Below are 20,272 nucleotides of genomic sequence, written 5' to 3' on the forward strand. Positions count from 1 at the left end.
GGGGTTTGGTGGTTGTGGGGAGGGGGAGAGGAGGAGGAGGAGAAGGGGGGGGGGGCATTGTTGCCATGACAACTCATCTATGTCAGTTCCACTCTCACAGCCTCCAGATTGAGAAAGCCCAACACAACCTCCCCACATGATGTTCTCCCTTTGATTCACGCAGTTACTCGTGGGGGTCAGGGAGTGTGTGTGTGTGTGTGTGTGTGTGTGTGTATGTCTTGTACTCACTGTGGCATGAGAGATGGTGAGGATGCCCCCCTTCACTGAGCACTGCCTCCTCTGCCACACCTTCCTCAGCCTGTGAGAGGGTGGGGTTACACACATTAGCGAAATGGTTGTCATGTCTTTCGGCTTCAACTCTTAATGCAACGTGAACGATGTGCAACAGCGTTTTTTTTTTTTAAACAATGGCTGTATTAGCAGCTTACCCATCACTCTTCTTCAGCAGGTAGCCTTTCTTCTCACTGCCAAACTCCTTGTTTCCCTGCAGCTGGTGCATGCTGTATCCACCCTGCTTACTCTGTGAGTCCTGTGCAAAAGCACACGATACACGACACACACACACAAAAAAACAACATTAAACACACACAATGTACAGAAAAGCTGTGTAATGACATGCATCACAGACACAAACACACAACAAACTCCAACATCAAAGTACAGGGTCTCTTCTCAAAACCAAAATGAGAGCGCTAACAGAAGAACTAAATCTACAAGGCATGCTCTGCAACACCTCTAAAGGGGCAAACCACTCCACTGTCAAGCATAATAGACAGATGCCTGCATGCTCAACATGCACCAGCACTTACTCTTCTAGACTTGATTCCAGACAAGCAGAAGGCAGAGAAGGGAGATAGAGGGGAGAGGTGTGAAAGATCCAGCTCAGGTGCAGGTGGTGGGTGTGAAAGAATGTGTGTCGCCCATCCGTGTGCCAAGTGAAATCAACCACCATCTAAAGTGTTTACTTTCTAAACGTGGTGCTTATTACAGATGCTGTTAATAAGAGAAGCTACAGAACGTGTAAATAAAATGTGAGAGACGCTATAGATTGTTTTTCATGCAGAACGCTGCGGGCCGAAGGTGTGAAAGTATGAACCGAGGGGACGGTGAAAACCGACGTACAGCCGCGCCAGTGTGTGTGGATAAATAAAACTGCAGTTGGCTGTGTTTTAAATGAGTGTGTGTATGCAGTGTTAAGTCTGGCAGTGAGTGGCTCTCCACTGAGCAGCCAGTGAGGCACAACACTGGTCACCAGCAAAGCCTACCACACACTGGCTACCAGCATGGTACAGCACTGGGCACTCGCTCTGTGCTGCGGGAGACAAGCTCCAAACCTGGTAGTGGCCAGAGTGAAATGGTAAAACGTGAATGGAGGGGGAGGTTTAAATATGACAGGGATGACTGACTTGTGTCTACCCTGGATGTGTTTAGTGTGTTTCTGTTTGGAGCCGGTGCAGTGAATGTTTCACCTGCTACAAGTTTAAATTTGGCCTGGGATTGTCTGTGGTGTGACCTGCCTACCTCCTTCTGGTCCAGCTGGAGGGAGGACTTGATCAGATCTCGCAGGGCAGTCAGCTGCTTCTTCTCCTCATCCTGAGTTTGTTTGATCTGTGGAGGGAAAAATGCCATGGTGAGGAAGAGATACACTGAGAGCTGTGTTTACAAGGAGCCATTTATTGCACCAATAAAAATGCCTCATATAAATACCTAGACTGAAATAAACCGGTGTATTCCAAAAACTAATTTTGATCACTCTGCAAACGCTCTATTTACTCTCTTAAAACGCCATCCCTCGCACTAGTGCACAGTTCCTGAGTTGTGTCACTTTCACAGGCATTGACAAACAAAGTGTGCGCAATGGCAAACACGGGTTCTGGATCAGAAAAAAATAACATAAAATAAAGGCAGAAGACATAAGATCCATGCACTGCTCTGATAGCTCCAGATAAATCTAATTTAACGGAGCATCAGGCATTGTCAAATGTCTGTCAGATCAAAACGTTGCTCCATCAAATTAGATTTATTGGAGCAATCAGCGCAGTGTGAGGGTCTGACTTCTACTTTCCCAGGCGTTGCCATCTTGAGCTAAACGAGGTTTCTTTAGTAGTTTCCAGGATATTTTAAATTGTGACAGTTGCAGCAAAAGAGCCACCATTTCTCATATAACAACTGCAGGAGCATTTTATTCTGATGAAACTGCTGCCTCAGGAGAAAGCACTGCAGTACTGTAAATAAGAAACGATGGCAGTCACTGTGGATGGGGTGCGACATTGGTTGTTCTGAGCATGACAGAACCCTTTTCACAACAAGTTCCAATCACTCTTCACTTTGAAAATAGTCATGTGCTCCAAAAAATAAATCTTATCTTAAGTGGACTTTGAGATAAGATTCTTTTGTCAAATCAACTTCATTCAAAGAGAAAAAAGTGGCTCTGCTAACTATAGCAAGTCTGTGTATCAGAGTGTACAGAAACACAGATGTGCAAAAGAAAAAGAAATGAAACCCAGAGCCGGAGCTGGAAGATGAGGATGATGACAGAGATGAAAAAGGTGAAGGTGTGAGTATTTACATTGTAGAGATCAGCTGCCAGCTTCTCAATGTACTGCTTCAGCTTATCCGCTGTCTTCAAGCCATCTTGGAAGAAACTGGAGAACAGAGGTACATGTGAGTCTCACTCATTGGAATAAATATGAGGAACTGATCAGTCATTTATGAGAACTGCTTTACAAATGTCAGCTGTTTCAATATGCTCTTTTTGGCCACTAAGAAGGTCACACAGAGAGAAATTGGTGCAGTTTATGTTTAATGCATGGCCCGGCTCGTTCTGGCACCTTTTGCCTCTTGGCACAGAAATCGTAGCTGGCCGAGTCGGCAACAGCGGTGCTTAGCACATCCAGAAATCCATTACAGACCTGTCAGCCGTACACACCTCGATGCAGCGCTGCAGCCGCAAATCACCACTAATGACCTCCCTCTCTCTCTCTCTCTCCACCCACTGCCCACCACCTTCCTCATCATACATCTATCTTCCTCTTTCCATTACTTTTCTCTGCCACATCTTTGCTGCTTGTTTTCTTTCACTCTGAGCATCGTCAATCCCGCAGCTCTCCTCCCACTCCATCCAGCTCTCCATGTCAAGTACTGTTGGCCTTGCAGAGTGCCAGAATGTAAAGTTCAAGTGTTTATAATGCAGGTATTAACATGTTTCATTGCACATTTGTTGCGCTATTCAGTTACAGATGTATTTACAATAACTTTTACTTTGACTTTTGGTCATCACCTTGGCAAGAACAGTGTTATCTGGGGTGAGGAGCGGAGCCTTCAAGAGCTTTTCAAAAAATATAACAGATCATTTCACACACTTTGAATGAAAGTAAACACAGACAACTGCCTCCTGGAAATCCCTGTAGCTGGTTTACCTGCCCTCATGCCCTTTCATCTTAGAGTGAAACTATAGGTTCACTTTTGATTCAGCTTGTGTGCAAAAATTGAAGTAAATATATCCCTTGTAGTGGCTGAATAAGTAAAGGTCATGTATTAGTTTATCCTCAGACTCAGAGCAAAACTCAAATGATCCTAGTTCACAAAATTGTTGGAGCATGAGCATGTTGCTTAGTAATTTTATTCATGTGTTAACAGATGTGGAATATTGTGTTTTTTCATGTTAACTTAATATCTTTGTATTGTGATATTTAAGTCAGTAAACTCACGGTAACCAGTCACTCTATCAATGATGCTTGGATACTCCGGGAAAAAACAAATGTATTTGATGAACAACTGCTATACAGTTTACTGCAACAGCTACAGAGATTTCTAGGGGAGTCTTTCTGTGTTTTTTGGAGCTTCACATGTCTTCCTTGATCAATATCATTCCATCTGGAGTCCATCTTTCCCAAATCTCTATGATAGAGGTGATGAGTAAAATGTTGTTATAACCAACAGCCAAACTGGGCAAACACATAAGAACAACACATAGATTGACAAATACCAAGATCTGCTTTTAATTGCCGCACTTACTTTTGTGGTTAAAATAGTTCGGACCGTAAAAATCAACACAAACTTTTAAATTGTTTCCTTCTTTTCCAGGCTGTAAGCAGTCACACACTTCCCTCAGCTCTCCATCCTGTGCCTCTATGTTTCTAATCCATCACCAGTTCAGCCTTTCGATCCATCATGGCCCAGGTTGAACAGATTAACAGGGAAGTATATTGTTTTGCCCCAGTGTTATGACAGGGCCTAGCAACGCTGAGAGAAAATTTGTCATTCTGTGACGAGCCGTTGCGAGCTGCGGTTCTGGCGCGGAGAGCGTCCACTTATTTACCCACCAAACCCCACAGCTGTCAGAACATATCTGTATGATGACCTGTGCATATTTATGAGCGCTATATATACATAACTGTGCACCCTCAAGATCTGTGAATCATAAAGGAGATAAAAAATTGACATCATGAGCTGTTTTGAAACATATTTCTCAGCGGATGTGATGCTCGCAACGGGGGAGCTTCAGATATTAAGTTTAGGGGGATTAAGGTGGTACTTACTTGCACTGTGCGTGGTAATACTTAATCAGGTTCTGGAGGAGGTCCACTCCTTTCTTGGTCTTGATCTCATTTACTTTGATCAGGTACTGCAAAGCAAAGAGAGGTGCAGAGTTCAGCCAGGAGTTGAAATTCAGGGTGTGTTTAAAGGACTTAATGAGGTAGAATGTGGCAGCATAGAGAAAAGACTTCAGCTTTGCCGTAGACACTTGAAGTATGAACACTTTGCATTATGATAATCGCGTCTGAGCGCACATATGCCTTATGATGCCTTTGATGTACGAGCCAAGACTGCATTGACACTGTGGGAGTAGGGACCAGACTGGTAAACACAGAAGAAAATGCCTTGTAGTACAAGAGCATATCATCCCTCTGCCTTGATCTAAATAAAGTTTCAAAAGGGCGATGAAAAATATCTTACATTAGTTTTATTAAAAAAAAAGAGAGAGGGAGAGAGAGAGAGAGAGAACAGCCTCCAGAGGAAGTCCTTTGTAGGCTGTGTGCTCAGTCTGGTTGTCTGAGGACTCAAAACAAATGTCTTCAGACGGCACTCCCACCAAACAAACGAATGAAAGATAATCTTAATCTGAGCTAATCCCACAGTGTGCCAATCCTCAGAGATTTACAAAGAGTCACAGCTAAAGACCACTTTCAGCTCCACAGTAAAATTTAATCTACTACACAAAAGCTTTGTGAAGGTTCTGACGCCGACATACAGTTTCAATTTGCTCCTAATATCGTGTGTGTGGACGCATGGGTGCATGTGTGTGTGCATCTATGCGTGTATGCATGCATGTGTCGTCCCTTTTGTCTGCCTGACAGTGCTCGCTGGATGGGAGATTATCCACATTTTGTCTGAGCCTTGTGTGGCTTCGGTGTTTTGGAGAGAGCTGCCGCATGTGCATGTTTGAACTCTATTGTGTGAATGAGCAGCGACGCTCCAACTGCTGCCGTGTCTGGGCAGAATATAATGCAGCCCGCTGAGCCCTGCCTTTCCGCACTCCTTCACTGACAGTGTAGGATGAAAAGGGTGATAGAGTGAGAGCATCCTGTAATCTGGTGATTGAGTAACATGGTGAGAGAGAGAGAGAGAGGGAGTGTGTGTGAGCGTGAGAGCGAGAGAGTGCACGCAACAGAGAGAAATGAGGTTAAGTGGGATGAACAGATTGCACCACTGACTGCAGCAACTGTCCCACACACAACAGCAGCAGCACCAGTATTTCCACCCAGGATGACTGTTGATTAAGAAAATCTCTCATGTTTGTGATTATTCAGTCTCCTTCAGTTTATTTACTGGTAGAGCACCTTCCTAGACAACATGCTTTAAACATATAAATGAATCACAAAAACATGTCCATTATATAAGACAAAGTGGGTCAGATCAAACAAATGTCTCAGATAAAAGGTTGATATTCAGGTTTTGCAATATCAATACTGTTTATCTTGTAAGGCTGCAACTAATATTTTACTTTCTTAAATAATCATGTAATTGTTTGGTATATGGAAGATTAAAACATAATGAAAAACGTCTATGTTATTTAGTAGCTGCAAGAGATAATTTTTTACATTTTTGACTGAAAAATGATTGAGTTGATCAATCAGTTATGAAATTGTTGTTGATTTATTCTCTAATTAACTAATTTATCTCCTCTTGTATATTGTGATATTATACATTTTCTGGAAAATTAATAGTTAATAGATAAAATAGCCAGACAAATCAGGACACTTTGTCACTTCGTGTCATGCTAGCAGCTCTTTGTGACTGTATTTTGGTGGTTAGAGTTACATGCTAAAGCTAGCATGCTAGCATCCGCTAATTAGGGGTCAACACAAAGCACATAAGTTTTGCAGGCATTTGGTCAAAATACAAAGTACTGGACCTTTTTATAGAGCTAAAGGCAAAGTCAGGAGATCGCCTAAGTCCGCAGGATTCATCTTCTGGAAACCATTAATGTATAAATTTAAAGATATTTCAGTCTGGATGAAAGTGATGAAGCAACCGATGCTGCCATTGCTAGAAATGCAATATTAAGAAGCCCTTCTCAAGTAATAACAGCCTAATACAACCAGAGATATAAAACAGTGGTTACCATGGAATAATAATTTGCATTGCCTCACAGTGCAAATCTCCATATGAGTGGTGAGATATCTGGCTTTCAGAAGTCATTATTTTCGGCCTGTGCGCTGAACTGTGCTTGCCCTGAAACTAACACATCATACTGAACAGTATATGTATAGAAACAAGTCAGTTATGTTCACATAATAGAGCCCTTTAAAGCTTTTTTGGGCAAATTCTTCAAACCACACAGTCAGCTAACTATCATTTACAGGGAGGCTGGTTTGGTAACAAGTGGCCAAAACCACAAAGGCCTTTTGTTTCAAGCTCGTACCCTGAAGCAGCCAGCAGGCCCTGCTCAGAGGACTCCCACTGTGCTACGAGGACACAACAAATCAGTATCGTACTGTAACTCAGAGCGTGCACATGCAAAGCTCTACAGATGATTAGAAATTTTAAATCAAATCTGAGCCAACAAAAGAGGAAGCCAGTGCTAATGTAGTGTGGGAGCTACAACTCGTTTTTGGCATCCTGCATCAACTGGAGGCGGGCTACAAAATGCAGTGACTGATGAGAAGGTCTTCTGAAAACATAAAAACATGAAACTTAAACTTGCTTCTTAACTGCTAGATGATTGAATACGCATCTGTTTGCCACATAAACTTAAACAGTGATGATATATCAGTGCTGTGCTCACATCCAAAAAATGGAAACTGACTTATTACAGACAGGTAATAGACAAAATATATGTATGACTCAAAATGTAAGATTTGTGCTAAATGCAAGTTATGCTCCAAACACCCTACTACAACCAAGCAATTTAGCAGCTGGCATTAGCATCCTAAGTCAACATGTTATACTGACATTAGCATTTAGATTCACAGAGATGCTAACATGGCTAAAAGCCTTGTTTGCATCTGTTGTATCCTCATCCGATCCCTTTTATTTCATGTTTTTGCTTTCTGGAAATCATAACTGGTAAATAAACCTGACTTAAATAGCCACATATTGCCTGACCTGTAACATAGTAGGACGTTTGAACACAGGTGGGAAATGTGGGCAGGGAAATACCTCTGAGTCACCCCGAGAAGAGGGCAGATCAGCATGGCAGAGGCACAAAGGAACTGCAGCGAGTTTTGTACTGAATAATTCACACAACCAACAGCAGTAGAACAGCCATTGGTCCATTATGTAATTTGAGTACAAAATCCTAACAGGATAAAACAGTGAACAAGGCGTAGGCGTCACCACCCACCACTAGAGAGGTTTTTGGCAAAGCAGAGTGAGCTCTAACAGTTTGTTCTGATTCTCTTGGGCACATAAAGAGCTCACATTTGTTTTACACTTAATTCTAGCTGTCACTTTTCTTTAAGTACAGCCTTTGAGACTTAATATCAAAAAGAGTGTCAAACAGTGTTGCAACATGCTCAAAGGCAGACTAGTTTACAGAAACAATGGAACATCTGAAAACACTTAAATTAAAGGCAAACAGTATGAGTGTTTATGAGTTAGCTGCTCAAATATCTGATGTATACTCATCACGTCATGAGTCTTTTAGTGCTGTATTTTCTGATTCTTATCCACTGACATACAAACATTGTAATATATATATATATATATATATATATGTGTGTGTGTGTGTGTGTGTGTGTGTGTGTGTGTATATATATATATATATATATATATATATACACCACCCTCATGAATTAATTTAAGTACAGCTGTATCTTTTGGGGAAACTGTAATCCCTGCACATGTGATACAGCCAGCCTTTAAATCATTAAAATCATCTGAGAGAAAAAAAAGCTCAGCTCAAGCTTAAAATCTACTTAAATATAACTGGTAATGGACATATTATGTACTATAGGATTTTAATAATAAGTGGGCGTTCAGACCAGAAAGTAGCACTGCGTTGGTGGGGGCTTGTTGCCACAGGTACCAGAAAGAAGATGAAACACCAGGAATAACAGATCCATGAGTTTAAAGGCTTATCACAGGCCAGAGCACTGAACAGTGGTTTATAATACAACATGAGAAGGGATTTCACAATTATGGAAAATGTTACCACAGCGAAAATGTTTTTTTTCTCGACTTCAAGGATCATGAGTTCGCAATTAATCTACAAGGAATGCTTGCATGTGGCTGACGGAGTGCGCTAAGAGATGATGTCGCGTTAAGCTGCAGCAAAAGTCGAACCAGGCTGCTGAGCTTTTTTGCTGGACATCCCTGTTTCTTTTTTGTTTTTTTGTTTTTTGGCCAGAGCAATGCAATAAATAAAAGCGGCTACGATTTTAGATGAAGCGCTGGTCTGGACATGACCTAACACAACATAAATATGAGGGTATTACTTATAATCCAGAGTGATTCACAGCGAGACAGCAGATTTAGTGATTCATGAAGGGATAATTGGACAGCACACAGCACAAGGCTGCGTTACATTACAACACCTGGCTAATTGCGAGGCTGCTACGCTGCCTGATTTCTGCTCATGGTCCGCATAAACTGTCCTTTTGGCTTCATTTACACATGGTGTTAAACACTGATAATGACGTCTGTTCCATGGGCCTCTAGTATTAGTATTAATAAACGTTCTTGTTATCTTTTCACATCATGTTCTGCTCAGGAAGACTTCCAAACTCCTGATACTACTTGTAGCTTTTGCTGGGCTTGCTTAGGATTGCAAGAAGAGGTGGAATTAGGCAACGTTTCAACTAGCTGGGTGGATATTTTTCTTAAGACTGAGGTCACACTTGTACAGACTGAATTTACATCCAAGATCCAGCTTGCACCAGATGTAAATGAGGTAACAGGCTCATTTCATTACCTACCTCACACATCTGGAGCTGAAAGAGACGCCGCTCCTTCTCCATCTCCTCAGCGATTTCAGCCCCGGTGATCTCGGTGCGGATCATCCCGTGCTGCTTGGCGTGCTCTCGCTTCTCCTTCTCTATCTTTGTACTGATACAGCAGAGAAGACAAGTCACTAAATGGATGCACTTCTCTTCTTCATGTTTCTAACTTTGTGTGCAGGTTTGTGTTTCACAATGTGCTCTGTGTGCAGAAACTTCTACAACCCTCCTGGAGGGTCCAAGCAAAATTGGTGCACATTCCTAGCAGTGTTTGATCCATTATTCAGTACACTATAATGAGCTAGATGATGCAAACATGCAGTATTACAACAGCAACACTTTAATTATCCACTTACAACTTGGCCTCGTAGTCTTTCCATGCTTTGTCAAAGGGCTTCTTTATGTCCTGCAGAAACACAGGAGGACGAGAATCAGCAAACTACAAAGAGGTCACAGTGGGGACAGAGTTATTTGCAGAGTTGGACCGCTACCAGAGACACAGCAAATGCCTCACTCCGCTCACGATTTATGCCCTGACCACGCCCCTCCTTGTACTGTGAACATCAAGGGTTCATGACTTAGTTACTCGCCACTCACCTCAAGCACAACACAGAGGCAGTGTTTATTCCTGCAAGATTTACAACGTGATCTTTGAAACAAAGAGCCAAGCTCCTAACTCCTCCATCTCTCCTCTGACTCTATCTTACTCACATGCACAGAAACTGAGAGATGAATAAAGAGATGTGCTGATGAGGCATCTATTTCTGAAAGAGTAAAGTGAGAGGAGAAAAAAAATGGCAAGAAGAGAAACTGTTTTACAGTAAAGCTTACCCCTTTCACGCCTTTCAAATCGCCCTTCAGCAGCGAGTCTAGGGTGAAGATCACATTGTGGCTGAGGCTCTGGAGCTAGAAGAGGACACAGAGACAAAGAGGAAGAGAAACACAGGGCGTTATGATGTGGCTCTGATCACAAGCAAACATAGGTAACATATCATGGCACAGTGTGAGAGGAGAATAAGTGATAAGCTTGTTACTGTCAACAAAAATCTCTGTGTAGCTGAAACTTGATATAATTCTTTCATGTTTGCTATAGAGTCAAAAAGAAAGTGAATCCTGCTGCTGAAAATACTTGATAGAGCACCAAATGTGAATTAATCCTCAGCTGATAATAGTCCCTGATAAATGCACCACTTACTCCTGTTTAATAAAATGAAACTATATATCTGTGACCTCTCTTTAAAGCAGAATTAGCTGATCTTTTTAGCCCCTTGGGGCCAGCAGAACAAGCTGTAAATGCAAAATTGACATATTATCACCTTATAAAGTGTTTCTGGCAAACAGTTGTCTGTTTACACATCCAGCAGACACAGAGCAACATTAACAATACTGGGAGCCTTATTTCTGGCCACCTCATGAATCTAAATCCAATATTCGCTCTTCTACTTCGTCTGTTTTTGGTTTCCACCAGCTCCTGTGGAAAGTTCAGCTCTATAGCAGAGTAATATGCTATGTTCACTATCTAGTTGCTAACTTCAACTGCATTTGGTTGCTCGTGGGGCCACAAAACCAAAAGAATAAGTCGCAAAGTACTGACAGAGAGATGAGCACATTGTTGGTTTTGGCCTTTTAATGGGATTTGTTGACAATGAGAAATATATAGAATAACACCAGCCTCATCTTTTAACCTACAGAGCATCGCATCAACACATTCCTGCTGCTGCTGATTGAAGAAATCAGCAAAAACAATAGCAAAAGTCCTGCCAAAAACAGCACAAGTGCAAGTTATTCTATTGAAGAATTAGCAAAAGTTTGACGTTGCCAACAGCTCGGGTTGCCACAGCTATGCTCAGCAGCTCTAACCATTAGGATCAGCAAGGTCATTTACAACAGTACTAAGCATTTAAGTCCCTGTTGCCTTTATCCAAGTCCACACAGACACACACAGCAGCGGTCAAGGAAGTAAACAACGCTTAATGGGCGCTAATGTGCTTCTTAAGTGCCTGTCTTGCATATGGCCAACGTCAGAATCAATCTTGCACTGGCTGACTGCCGGTGTGCTCTAACAGCCCATCCTGGAAAACTGCCACTGTCTCTTTCACTTTCTCTTACGATACCATTCTCAGAGAGGAAATGCACACACAGAAGCGGGCAGAAAATCTGGCACCATCCTGGTTGAATTTGTTGATAAAATCCTTACATTTTAGCCGATAACACATGTAGGACATCTAGGACAAGCTCTATTCATCAATACTCATTTGTAATGCACGCACATACCAGCAGCCCTCAGGGCAAAGTTATTGAAGTCTAAAAACTCACTCGATAAAATACTCAAAATGGAAAAAAGAGTCAAGAGAGAGGAAAATGGAGAGATGAAGAGGGGAATGGATGGAGATAATTTCACTCTCCCGCAATATGCAGGTAGCGCCGACAGGTGGGTGATTTAAGAAGGTTTCCAAATGGACACACACACACACAGTTGTTCCTGGTGCTGCCAAGTGTATTTATGGAGTCTAATCTCGCTGTCAGCCACACAGGAAGAGAGGGAGAGAACGGGGACTGGCTCTTCTTCCAACAACAATCACTCACAGAGGATTCAAACAGGACACATTATTCAAAAGAAACGTCAGGGGAAATCCACGGCAGGCAGATAAGAGCCCCAACTGGAAAAAGCAATACAAGGCTCAGAGGTAGATTTAGCCAGAGTCAGCTATACTGTCCGGCTGTGATGACAATTTTGACTGTGTGGGTGATTTTTATTACAAGTTTTGTACAAGTGTAGAGATTGATGAACACTTATTATTCAGCTGGATCCTGTAGGCAACCAGTTTTACAATGTTTTGGTCTCTTCTCCCTTACATCCCTAACCTTAACCTGATGTAAACCTAATCCTAATCTTAACCTTAAACCCAAATCCTAAACCACTTACACAAGTGAGGACAAGAAAAACAAAGCACTCGATGGAGAATTTCTTCCCCTGTGAGGACCCAGTAAAAGGCCGGAGCATTCAGTGGGACAGGCTCTCCAAGCAATTCATTTTAATGATGGTGTGAGTGTCAACATGTCGGACTCACCAGGTTCTTCAGCAGGGCAGAAAGCTCCTTGGTGAGGGAGGAGAACTTGACAAAGGCCGTCCCCAGGTCAGGGTTGTCCCGGCTGATGAAGTTGCTGCCAAATTTGTCCAGAGCTTGGGCGTAGTTTTCTTCATTTTGAACGTGGTCTGAGTTGGACAGAAAAGAGGAAGAGAGGTCAACTAGTACCTCTGTCTGATGATTAGTATGAAAAGTAGAGAAGGAGTGGATAAGGCCTGTGGTCTATAAAACATCCTCACATAGTACACTGCAGTGTTTTGGACACAAAGGTAGTTCGTAGGGACAATTACACAGACACTGAGCTGACCTGTCAAGTACCAAAAGTTGGCACCACATGTCTGATCAGATTGATCTTTTTTTTACTCGTTCTTTAATCACATAGGTCCTGTTTCATTTCAGTTTTCAGCCACAGGTCTTGTAATATTGAGAGCTCTTAAATGGAAAAAAGGTGTGTAGAGAAAAACCTTTATATACTTTATATATAAGTAAGTAAGTGTTGTTTTCAAACATGTAATAATTAAAGTTATTATCATTTAAGCTAAAAAAGAATGTCCAGAACTTCAGCTTACTGCTGTGGCAAGATGTAAGGAGTTTAAGATGTGTAAGGAAAGAATAGAAAGAAAGAAAAAATGATCTGAGGAGAAAGAAAATAATTCAGTAATACTGATCTCTGTTCCTCTTTGTTCTCGATAGTAACAGAGACAAACACCAGAAACGAAAAGGTTTATAAATCTTCTAATTCCTGTGGATATTCATAATAACACAGATGTGGGAGAAATTCTCAACAGATCCTTCAGTGGAAACTTCCCTCATCAGTGCAGCAACACAAGCGATACAGCCACATGTGACCTTAACCCGCGATTTTTGATCAGCGCTGCTCCTGAGAGACTTTAGTTTTATAAATTTTGAGAAGGTAAATCATATTAATACATAGTAAATGTCAGCGTAACAAGACGTGCGTCTCCCCTGGTCTGTGAAACTCCGCGGGAGCTGTCGGTCAAACAGCAGCATCCATCTGTCCTTGTCGTTAAAGTCAGAGGTGGAGAGGAGCTGGAGGGGGAGAGATGTTTAGACTGTTGCCAGATCTAGAGAAGAGTCCTGAGAGGGAGGTCAGGTGAGACAAGCACCCTGTAGAGAACTTATGTCATACTGGAAACTCAAATACAGTCCAAACGGGGCTGTAGTTACCATGGAGGACAATGAGGTCATGTCCTCTGTTTATTGATTTATTTTTTTATCTTTCTGGGAATTTTAAGTTCATACCAACCAGGTGGTAATAATTTTATGGGACAATCAATTAAATATATACAAGATTCAATATTTCTTTCAGTTATTATTCTTAAAATTTTCTCACAACATACACTCAGTGTCTTCACATTCAGTATTTACCTCTCTAGATGGTCCGTTCTATCAGTGGTGGCAGGATCTGCCATTCCCACACTGGATTAAAACTGTTTCCCAATGCATGAGAGATTCACAGGGAGAGTGCATGCGTGCAATCCAGTGTTGCTGTTTTTAATATTATCTCATTGATATCAGCCTGACTGTTCACTGTCCTCTCTCCTAAAGACACATGAAAGCTGTATTAAGTTACTGTAAATGCAAACCCAACATTTCCTACTGCTGCTGCCTCATACTCAAAGTATGTGACTGACAAAACACAGAGTGTTTTTTATTGTGAAGCTGTCACAAATAACTTAAACTATTTGTCACCAGGATTAGTTCTGACAGCAATTGTTATAGATGCACATTTCAGACTGACTTCCTCATTAAAACAATGTGCATTTGTTTGGCTGCACTGTAAACAGATACACCAGTTGCTCCTCTATTGTATTTTTGATGGAGTGTTTCCTGCCCCCAGAAATTTGGGGGCTATAGTGTTTAACTGCTCTTGCCAAATCAACCAGAAAGGAAATCTTATAACTTAAGGATTTTATTCATACAGAATTAATAAAATATGAAAAATTTGAATGTCTGGAGAGCTGTGTGTATGTTGGAATTGTTCAAAAATTAATTTCTTTTGAATGTCAGGATACACAAACATCCAATTCTTATTTCTATTTCAGGAGACACACATTTGTCTCAATAACTAGATCTATCCAAAATAACTAACTACTGCAGCTGGTAGCTAACTTTTCAGACAGTTCGCTTAGAGTTGTTTCAGTTGTATTTTTAGACTTTTGCAGTTCATCATCCTAAACGTCACAATGAGAGTAAAATAAACTGTATTTTCTGTGGAGAACAAACAAACCTTTTTGTGGGACAAACATCTGAAACTGTCAATTTACAGGGAGGAGGCTGCACTCAAAAGTATTCAGTGGAAAATTACTGAGGATCCATGTCACAGCAACGAGCAAAACAAACTCAGGTGTTGGTTTCTGGGAAAGCCTGGATACACACATAAAACACCATCTGTCCCACAAAAGGCAAAATGTTCCAGACAAGGAAAAAAGAAACAACAATCCTCATTTCTATTAAAGATATTTAAGAAATCCTGGGCTTTTCCTCTTGAGATTTCTTTTAGAAAGGGTTGCGAGTGTGTGCCCAACTGTCGGCTAAAGCGCATTTGGGCGTGATAAATTTAGAAGCAGACCAGTCTCACCTTGTCCTGAACTGTAGATAGCCTTCACTGATTTCTTCACCTTCTGCAGGGAAGTCCGATCCTGGTCCAATGCCTGAGAAAAGACGAAAAGAGGAAGCTTTTAAATTACTGGAAACAATCACATCAAAGAGACAGAGACAGCAAAGATATTTTTGAGATTCAAGCCCTTTGTTTTAACGTTGTGGCAGACCTGAAGAATTTAGGGCATAAGAGATAATAGTTGCTCAGTCATTCAAAGCATGCATACTCCATAAAGCTAATGTAGACAGAGTGCTCACAGTACAGTGCTTGACCTGAATGTGGCATAAATCATTATTTCAACACTGCTGGCTGCTGGAGAAAACCCTTTGTGTTCCCTAAAAGGCAAAATAAATAGGCAATGTGTCCAATTTCATCATGCTTAGGCTATTTATTATGATAATTATTCACAATGAAACATTTAAACGCTAGAAAAATAAACACTGCAGCTGACCCATTGTTACGGCGAGTTATCTGTCTCACTTTCCCTGCACTTTCAGAGATTAATGCTCCAGAGTTCAGAGACCAAAGCGTCAGGGAGTTAAAATAATGACCAATATAAATAGAAAAACTCTTCAAGACGCTGTAGATCGTAGCACTCATGGTAGTAGCTGCTCATTCAACCATAGTGCCTATCTATATTTAGAGAAAATCCCACAAAGCTATTTAAGACAAAATCCGCACACTAGTGTGACCCTTGAACTGATTTAGACTTCAACACACACAAAAAGCTGCTTTGCATGAGGAAAATTCATCTTAATAAACATAATCCAAACTCAGCTCACGCCAACAACTACATCTGAAGTTACACCATGTTCAAGCACACCTCATCATTCACATCAGTTAGAAATCACATCACCACCTGACATTTCAGTCCTCTAATCTCAGAGCTGGTGAGTGAAACTGAGCAGCTTGGATGACACTATTTCATGGTTGATTTGTGGCTCGATAAGTAAAATACATCTGGGAGTTTTGCTGATATCCTGAATTAAGTGAAATGTTATATTTTAATAACCTCTTAACTCAGCATTTTATTATATCCTGTTAGATTTTACAGCCCTTTTTTTTAAAACCTTTCTTGTTATCATCTTCTTGATCAGTTCGATTCCACTTTCATCCCATTGCTCTTTCCTTCTTATTATTTCGTCCACATTTCCTTTTAAATCTCTCTAGATGGCCCTCTTATGTGCAAGTTTCACAGTTTCACAGCCTGTCCTTTGTGCACTGTTTTGGACTGTGTTTTTGTAAGTTGTGCCATTTTTCCTTCGTTGTTTTATCCCTTAAAAAACTCTGCACTTCTTAGTAAGTAAAATTCTCAGTAAATAAGGATCGTGATTCTTTAATTACAGGGAATAATAACGGAGGAATTTGCTATCAGTAGAGCAGATATAATCCTTCTATCAACAGCTTCTAAAAAGTTGTTTACATGATTGCTGCATTTTGTTGTTGTTTCTTGACACTTTTGACTGCACTGATGATTGTTTTAAAGTAAAATAAAAAGCTTCAAACTACGACAATGTGCTGTTTTTTGGAGTGAATAAATCGGGTGATAAAAACAGAAGGAGATGGCAGGTAACAGTTACACTGTATTAAGCCTGGTGATTGTGTGAACCCCATCTAAAACCCAAATACTGTAATTTATTTACCACATACACCACTGTTACCACACCAGATAATCTGCCATTTGTTGGTTAAAAATGCTTTTTTCTGACTGTTTTGGTGCAACAGCTGCAGTCTGAGGCGCATTATACACAACCTGCAACACTTACTGGAAATGATCATGGAGCCAATCACAAATATAACCGTGTCCAGGATCTACAACGGCTGCACACCCAATAAAAACAGTGAATCCTAATCAATGGGTTTTTACTCGCATGCTGCTATCAATATAAAACTCCCATTCAATTTGACCACCACTGCCATCTATCCAAAATATGTTTTATCTAGTGATAAATCCCCCAAGTTTTTCTGCAGCACAGCACTTTCTCTGTAATCAACTGTCCAGCAGTTATTTACCCACTGTATTTCCCCGATTACCATCAGCAAAGGCTCAGTGATAAAATGAAAGGAGGATGTTTACTTGTTGGAGAATATGAGAGTTTACTGCTGCAGGACTTCTTATTGAGAGTGCAGCTACAACAATACTGGAGACACTTCTCAGCGCACAGCACATCAACAATATGAAAATCGCCTGTCACACTGAACACCATCTGTCTGTGTGACATCTATTATTATTTCATTTACTGCAGGAAAGGCTGAAACAGGAGGGAGACTTGATACGCTCAGGAAAAACAATGCGCGCTGGCGTTACCTGTCTCAGCTAAACGATTTCAAATTTGAGCCAGTATCTGTGGTTTTCACAATAAATCTGTCCTGACAGCACCAATATTTCATACCCAGCCCATTCCAACCACAGGGAATGTAACCATAACTGTGCCATGTTTGCTCGTAATAGATGATAAACACCAGCAAAAACACCATTACATCAAGGTCAGCCGGTTAAGAGCAGAGGCACACACACAATAGTGGGCTAATTAAATTTCACAACATAATTAAGCTGTCCTTGGCCTCCTCTGGACAGTTTTACATGGCTCTTCCCCAATTATGGCAGCAGTAGTTTGTCGCCGCAGGGCTCTCTCCGCCAGGCCCGAGCCCTTTGATCCCCCTGCACATGGGAACACACTCTGCTGCCCAGTACATGCTCACACTGCCTCACTGCTCAGTCCTGTGCCTGTTTACCTAAACAGTGGCCCAAAATGAAAATTTTCACTCCCATTATCTTGGCCGATATTATCTCTGTATATATTATTTTGAAAATTACTATAATGACAATCTTCAAACAGTATGTAAACTCTCTTTCAGTGTTATCCTCAGAGGTCTCTATATCATTACTCCAATATTGGCTGGCAGATTGTGTCAGCTTTCCTATAAAAGAGGCCGACACAATGTAATTTCCTCCTCCAGCTTTACTCTCTTGTCTCTCCTGACTGCTAAAGCTAGTGCCTAGCAATGATGGAGAAGTACTACATGCTTGAAGTAAGCATAACATGATGTATTTCTCTTTGGTTAATAATCAGATTTTTCAAAAATGTAGGGCTGGAATAATAAGTCCATTGATGAACAGAAAATTTGATAATTGATTAATTGTTTCAGTTCTTTTCAAACAGAAATTACAGCCATTTACAGCTCATTACAGCTCATTAAGAGCCAAGGTCTCAAGTCGCTTCTTTGCAACAAGCCAAACCCGCCTGAATCAGTCTACAGTTAAAACGCCTCCAAACTGAAACCTCAATCTGTGATTATTCTGAGGCTGTAGTTGTGTGCTGATTAGTATGAAGAGCACAACACACAGGCTGAGCAGGCAGATTGACCTTTGTGGTGCTCATGTTGAGAGCAGCTGGCACCATCCACACAAGGGTCACCCATAATCCACTCTGCCTGTGCTCTTAATTAAATATTCAGCTATAATGTGAACGAGCTTTAACAGATTCACCTTTTTCCTTCTAGTTTTAGATTTTAATTACATGGTTCATACATGCATATATTATGCAATCTAAATAAATCTCATTTAGTAACTACTTTACGTTAGACGGAGCACATTGATTCAAAATCCCAATGAATTCTTACAGAAGATAAATGATAAATATCTTCTTCCTTGGCCAGCACTACGTAACTTGGACAGACGCTTTGTTAGAGCTGTTTTCTCTCAGCTTTTCCGGGAGAGAAAAAAAAAATCAATGAAATAGCGCTGTCTTGGCACACAGTCTTTGCAAACCCTTGGCAACAGGCAAGAATGCATCCAAACTCTGCTTTCCAAAAGGCCGACAACTATTGAATATAGTCAAAGGATTGTTTTTAACTGCCAGCAACCAATTGCAAGCTCCCACTCAACCCAGGGGGATTAGCAAGTGTGACAATGCCAAAACATCTGCGGTCGCTCGTCTTTCCACCCCAAAGCAAGTGATGCATATGAGCTGATTTATTTAGTGCTGCTGAGAAAATGAAGTAAAGAATAAAGTATGTTTCACGGCCATGTGCTATTTCTCTGAGAAACATCTATCCAGAAGAACCATTTGTGCTGTGAAAGTTAACATGTCAGTGTCAGGATGCTTTTAAGTTGGAAATCTGTCAGAGATGGAGCCAAAGAGGTCAAGAGCCAAGTTAAGGGAGGTGAAGGGTGGTGGCCGTGCATGGCGCCTCAGTATGAAGACACTTTGTCACCAGCGTCTGCACCAAAGTTCAGAAATGACTGTCCTTGAAATATGTCATATTAAAAATGAGGAGGCTGAAGACTCATCTCTGGTATTTCAGAGGGTTGGGTGGATTCATACCTACAAATACTAAGGCTTGTTTTAAGTATTAATATAATTTTAACACATTCTGGGCACAGAACACTCTTACCAGTGCATGCCATCTTTGCTTTAAACTGCTTGTTCTGCCCAACCAACAGTTTTAAAACTGAAAAATATTCAGTTTACTATTATAAAAGTATCAAATCCCCATACCTGGACTGTGGGAAATCAATATTTATCACTGTTTCCGGACCTTTTTAGACTAAACAATAAATGAAAAAAAATTAAAGTGGCAAAAAATAAGCTCAAAAAGGACCAAAGCATGACCCATGTGACCAACAAGGTTAATGGGGGCTGACTCTCTGGTTCCTAAACAACTGCAACCCTCAGGGGGGGAAATCAGTGGCTGAAGTGACTGGTCATGACTGACTGGAGGCTGTCTCAGCTTCACGCTTCCTGCCCGAGGCCTTATCCTCCCTCAGCAGCCCTGTTGTTTCCCCTGCAGCCGTCCTTTGACAGGAAGCAGGAAGCGGCCAGGCTTGACAGTGTCCTGTCCTGGGTCGGCAGCACTCCGTCTAATGACACCAACTGCTCTCTGCTGACAGCTGAAGAGTAAAAACAACACGCTCTTTGGCTGTCTGGGAAGTGTTTTTCTTGATTCGCTGATCCACTCTTGAGACTCCTGCTCATGTCACTTCTATGGCACGCTAAGTCGTCTTTCTCATTTCCTCCCCTGGACTCATCCTTCCCCAGCTCAGCTTCTCCTGCGGCCCGACGTTTGGCATCACACCGGCGGACGACTGTGCGGTTACCAAGGAGATGTGATCT

At 41.4% G+C, this 20,272-nt stretch overlaps 1 protein-coding gene across 4 annotated transcripts in view; it reads right to left on the reverse strand.

Annotated features, from left to right (window-relative positions):
• The window catches only part of asap1b (ArfGAP with SH3 domain, ankyrin repeat and PH domain 1b), a 53,669-nt gene that overhangs the window by 19,902 nt on the left and 13,495 nt on the right, over positions 1-20,272 (reverse strand). For all 4 annotated transcript variants that reach the window (XM_018693690.2, XM_051066920.1, XM_018693686.2 and 1 more), the window contains exons 2-11: positions 15,135-15,207; positions 12,515-12,660; positions 10,275-10,349; positions 9,800-9,849; positions 9,423-9,552; positions 4,542-4,627; positions 2,570-2,645; positions 1,522-1,608; positions 429-529; positions 229-298 (exon numbers count right to left, since the gene is read on the reverse strand). In XM_018693690.2, coding sequence (XP_018549206.1) covers positions 229-298; positions 429-529; positions 1,522-1,608; positions 2,570-2,645; positions 4,542-4,627; positions 9,423-9,552; positions 9,800-9,849; positions 10,275-10,349; positions 12,515-12,660; positions 15,135-15,207 — 894 coding nt within the window. The remainder of the gene's footprint in view (positions 1-228; positions 299-428; positions 530-1,521; positions 1,609-2,569; positions 2,646-4,541; positions 4,628-9,422; positions 9,553-9,799; positions 9,850-10,274; positions 10,350-12,514; positions 12,661-15,134; positions 15,208-20,272) is intronic.

This window comes from Lates calcarifer, linkage group LG24 (genome assembly GCF_001640805.2).
Source record: "Lates calcarifer isolate ASB-BC8 linkage group LG24, TLL_Latcal_v3, whole genome shotgun sequence".
NCBI classification, from domain to species: domain Eukaryota; kingdom Metazoa; phylum Chordata; class Actinopteri; family Centropomidae; genus Lates; species Lates calcarifer.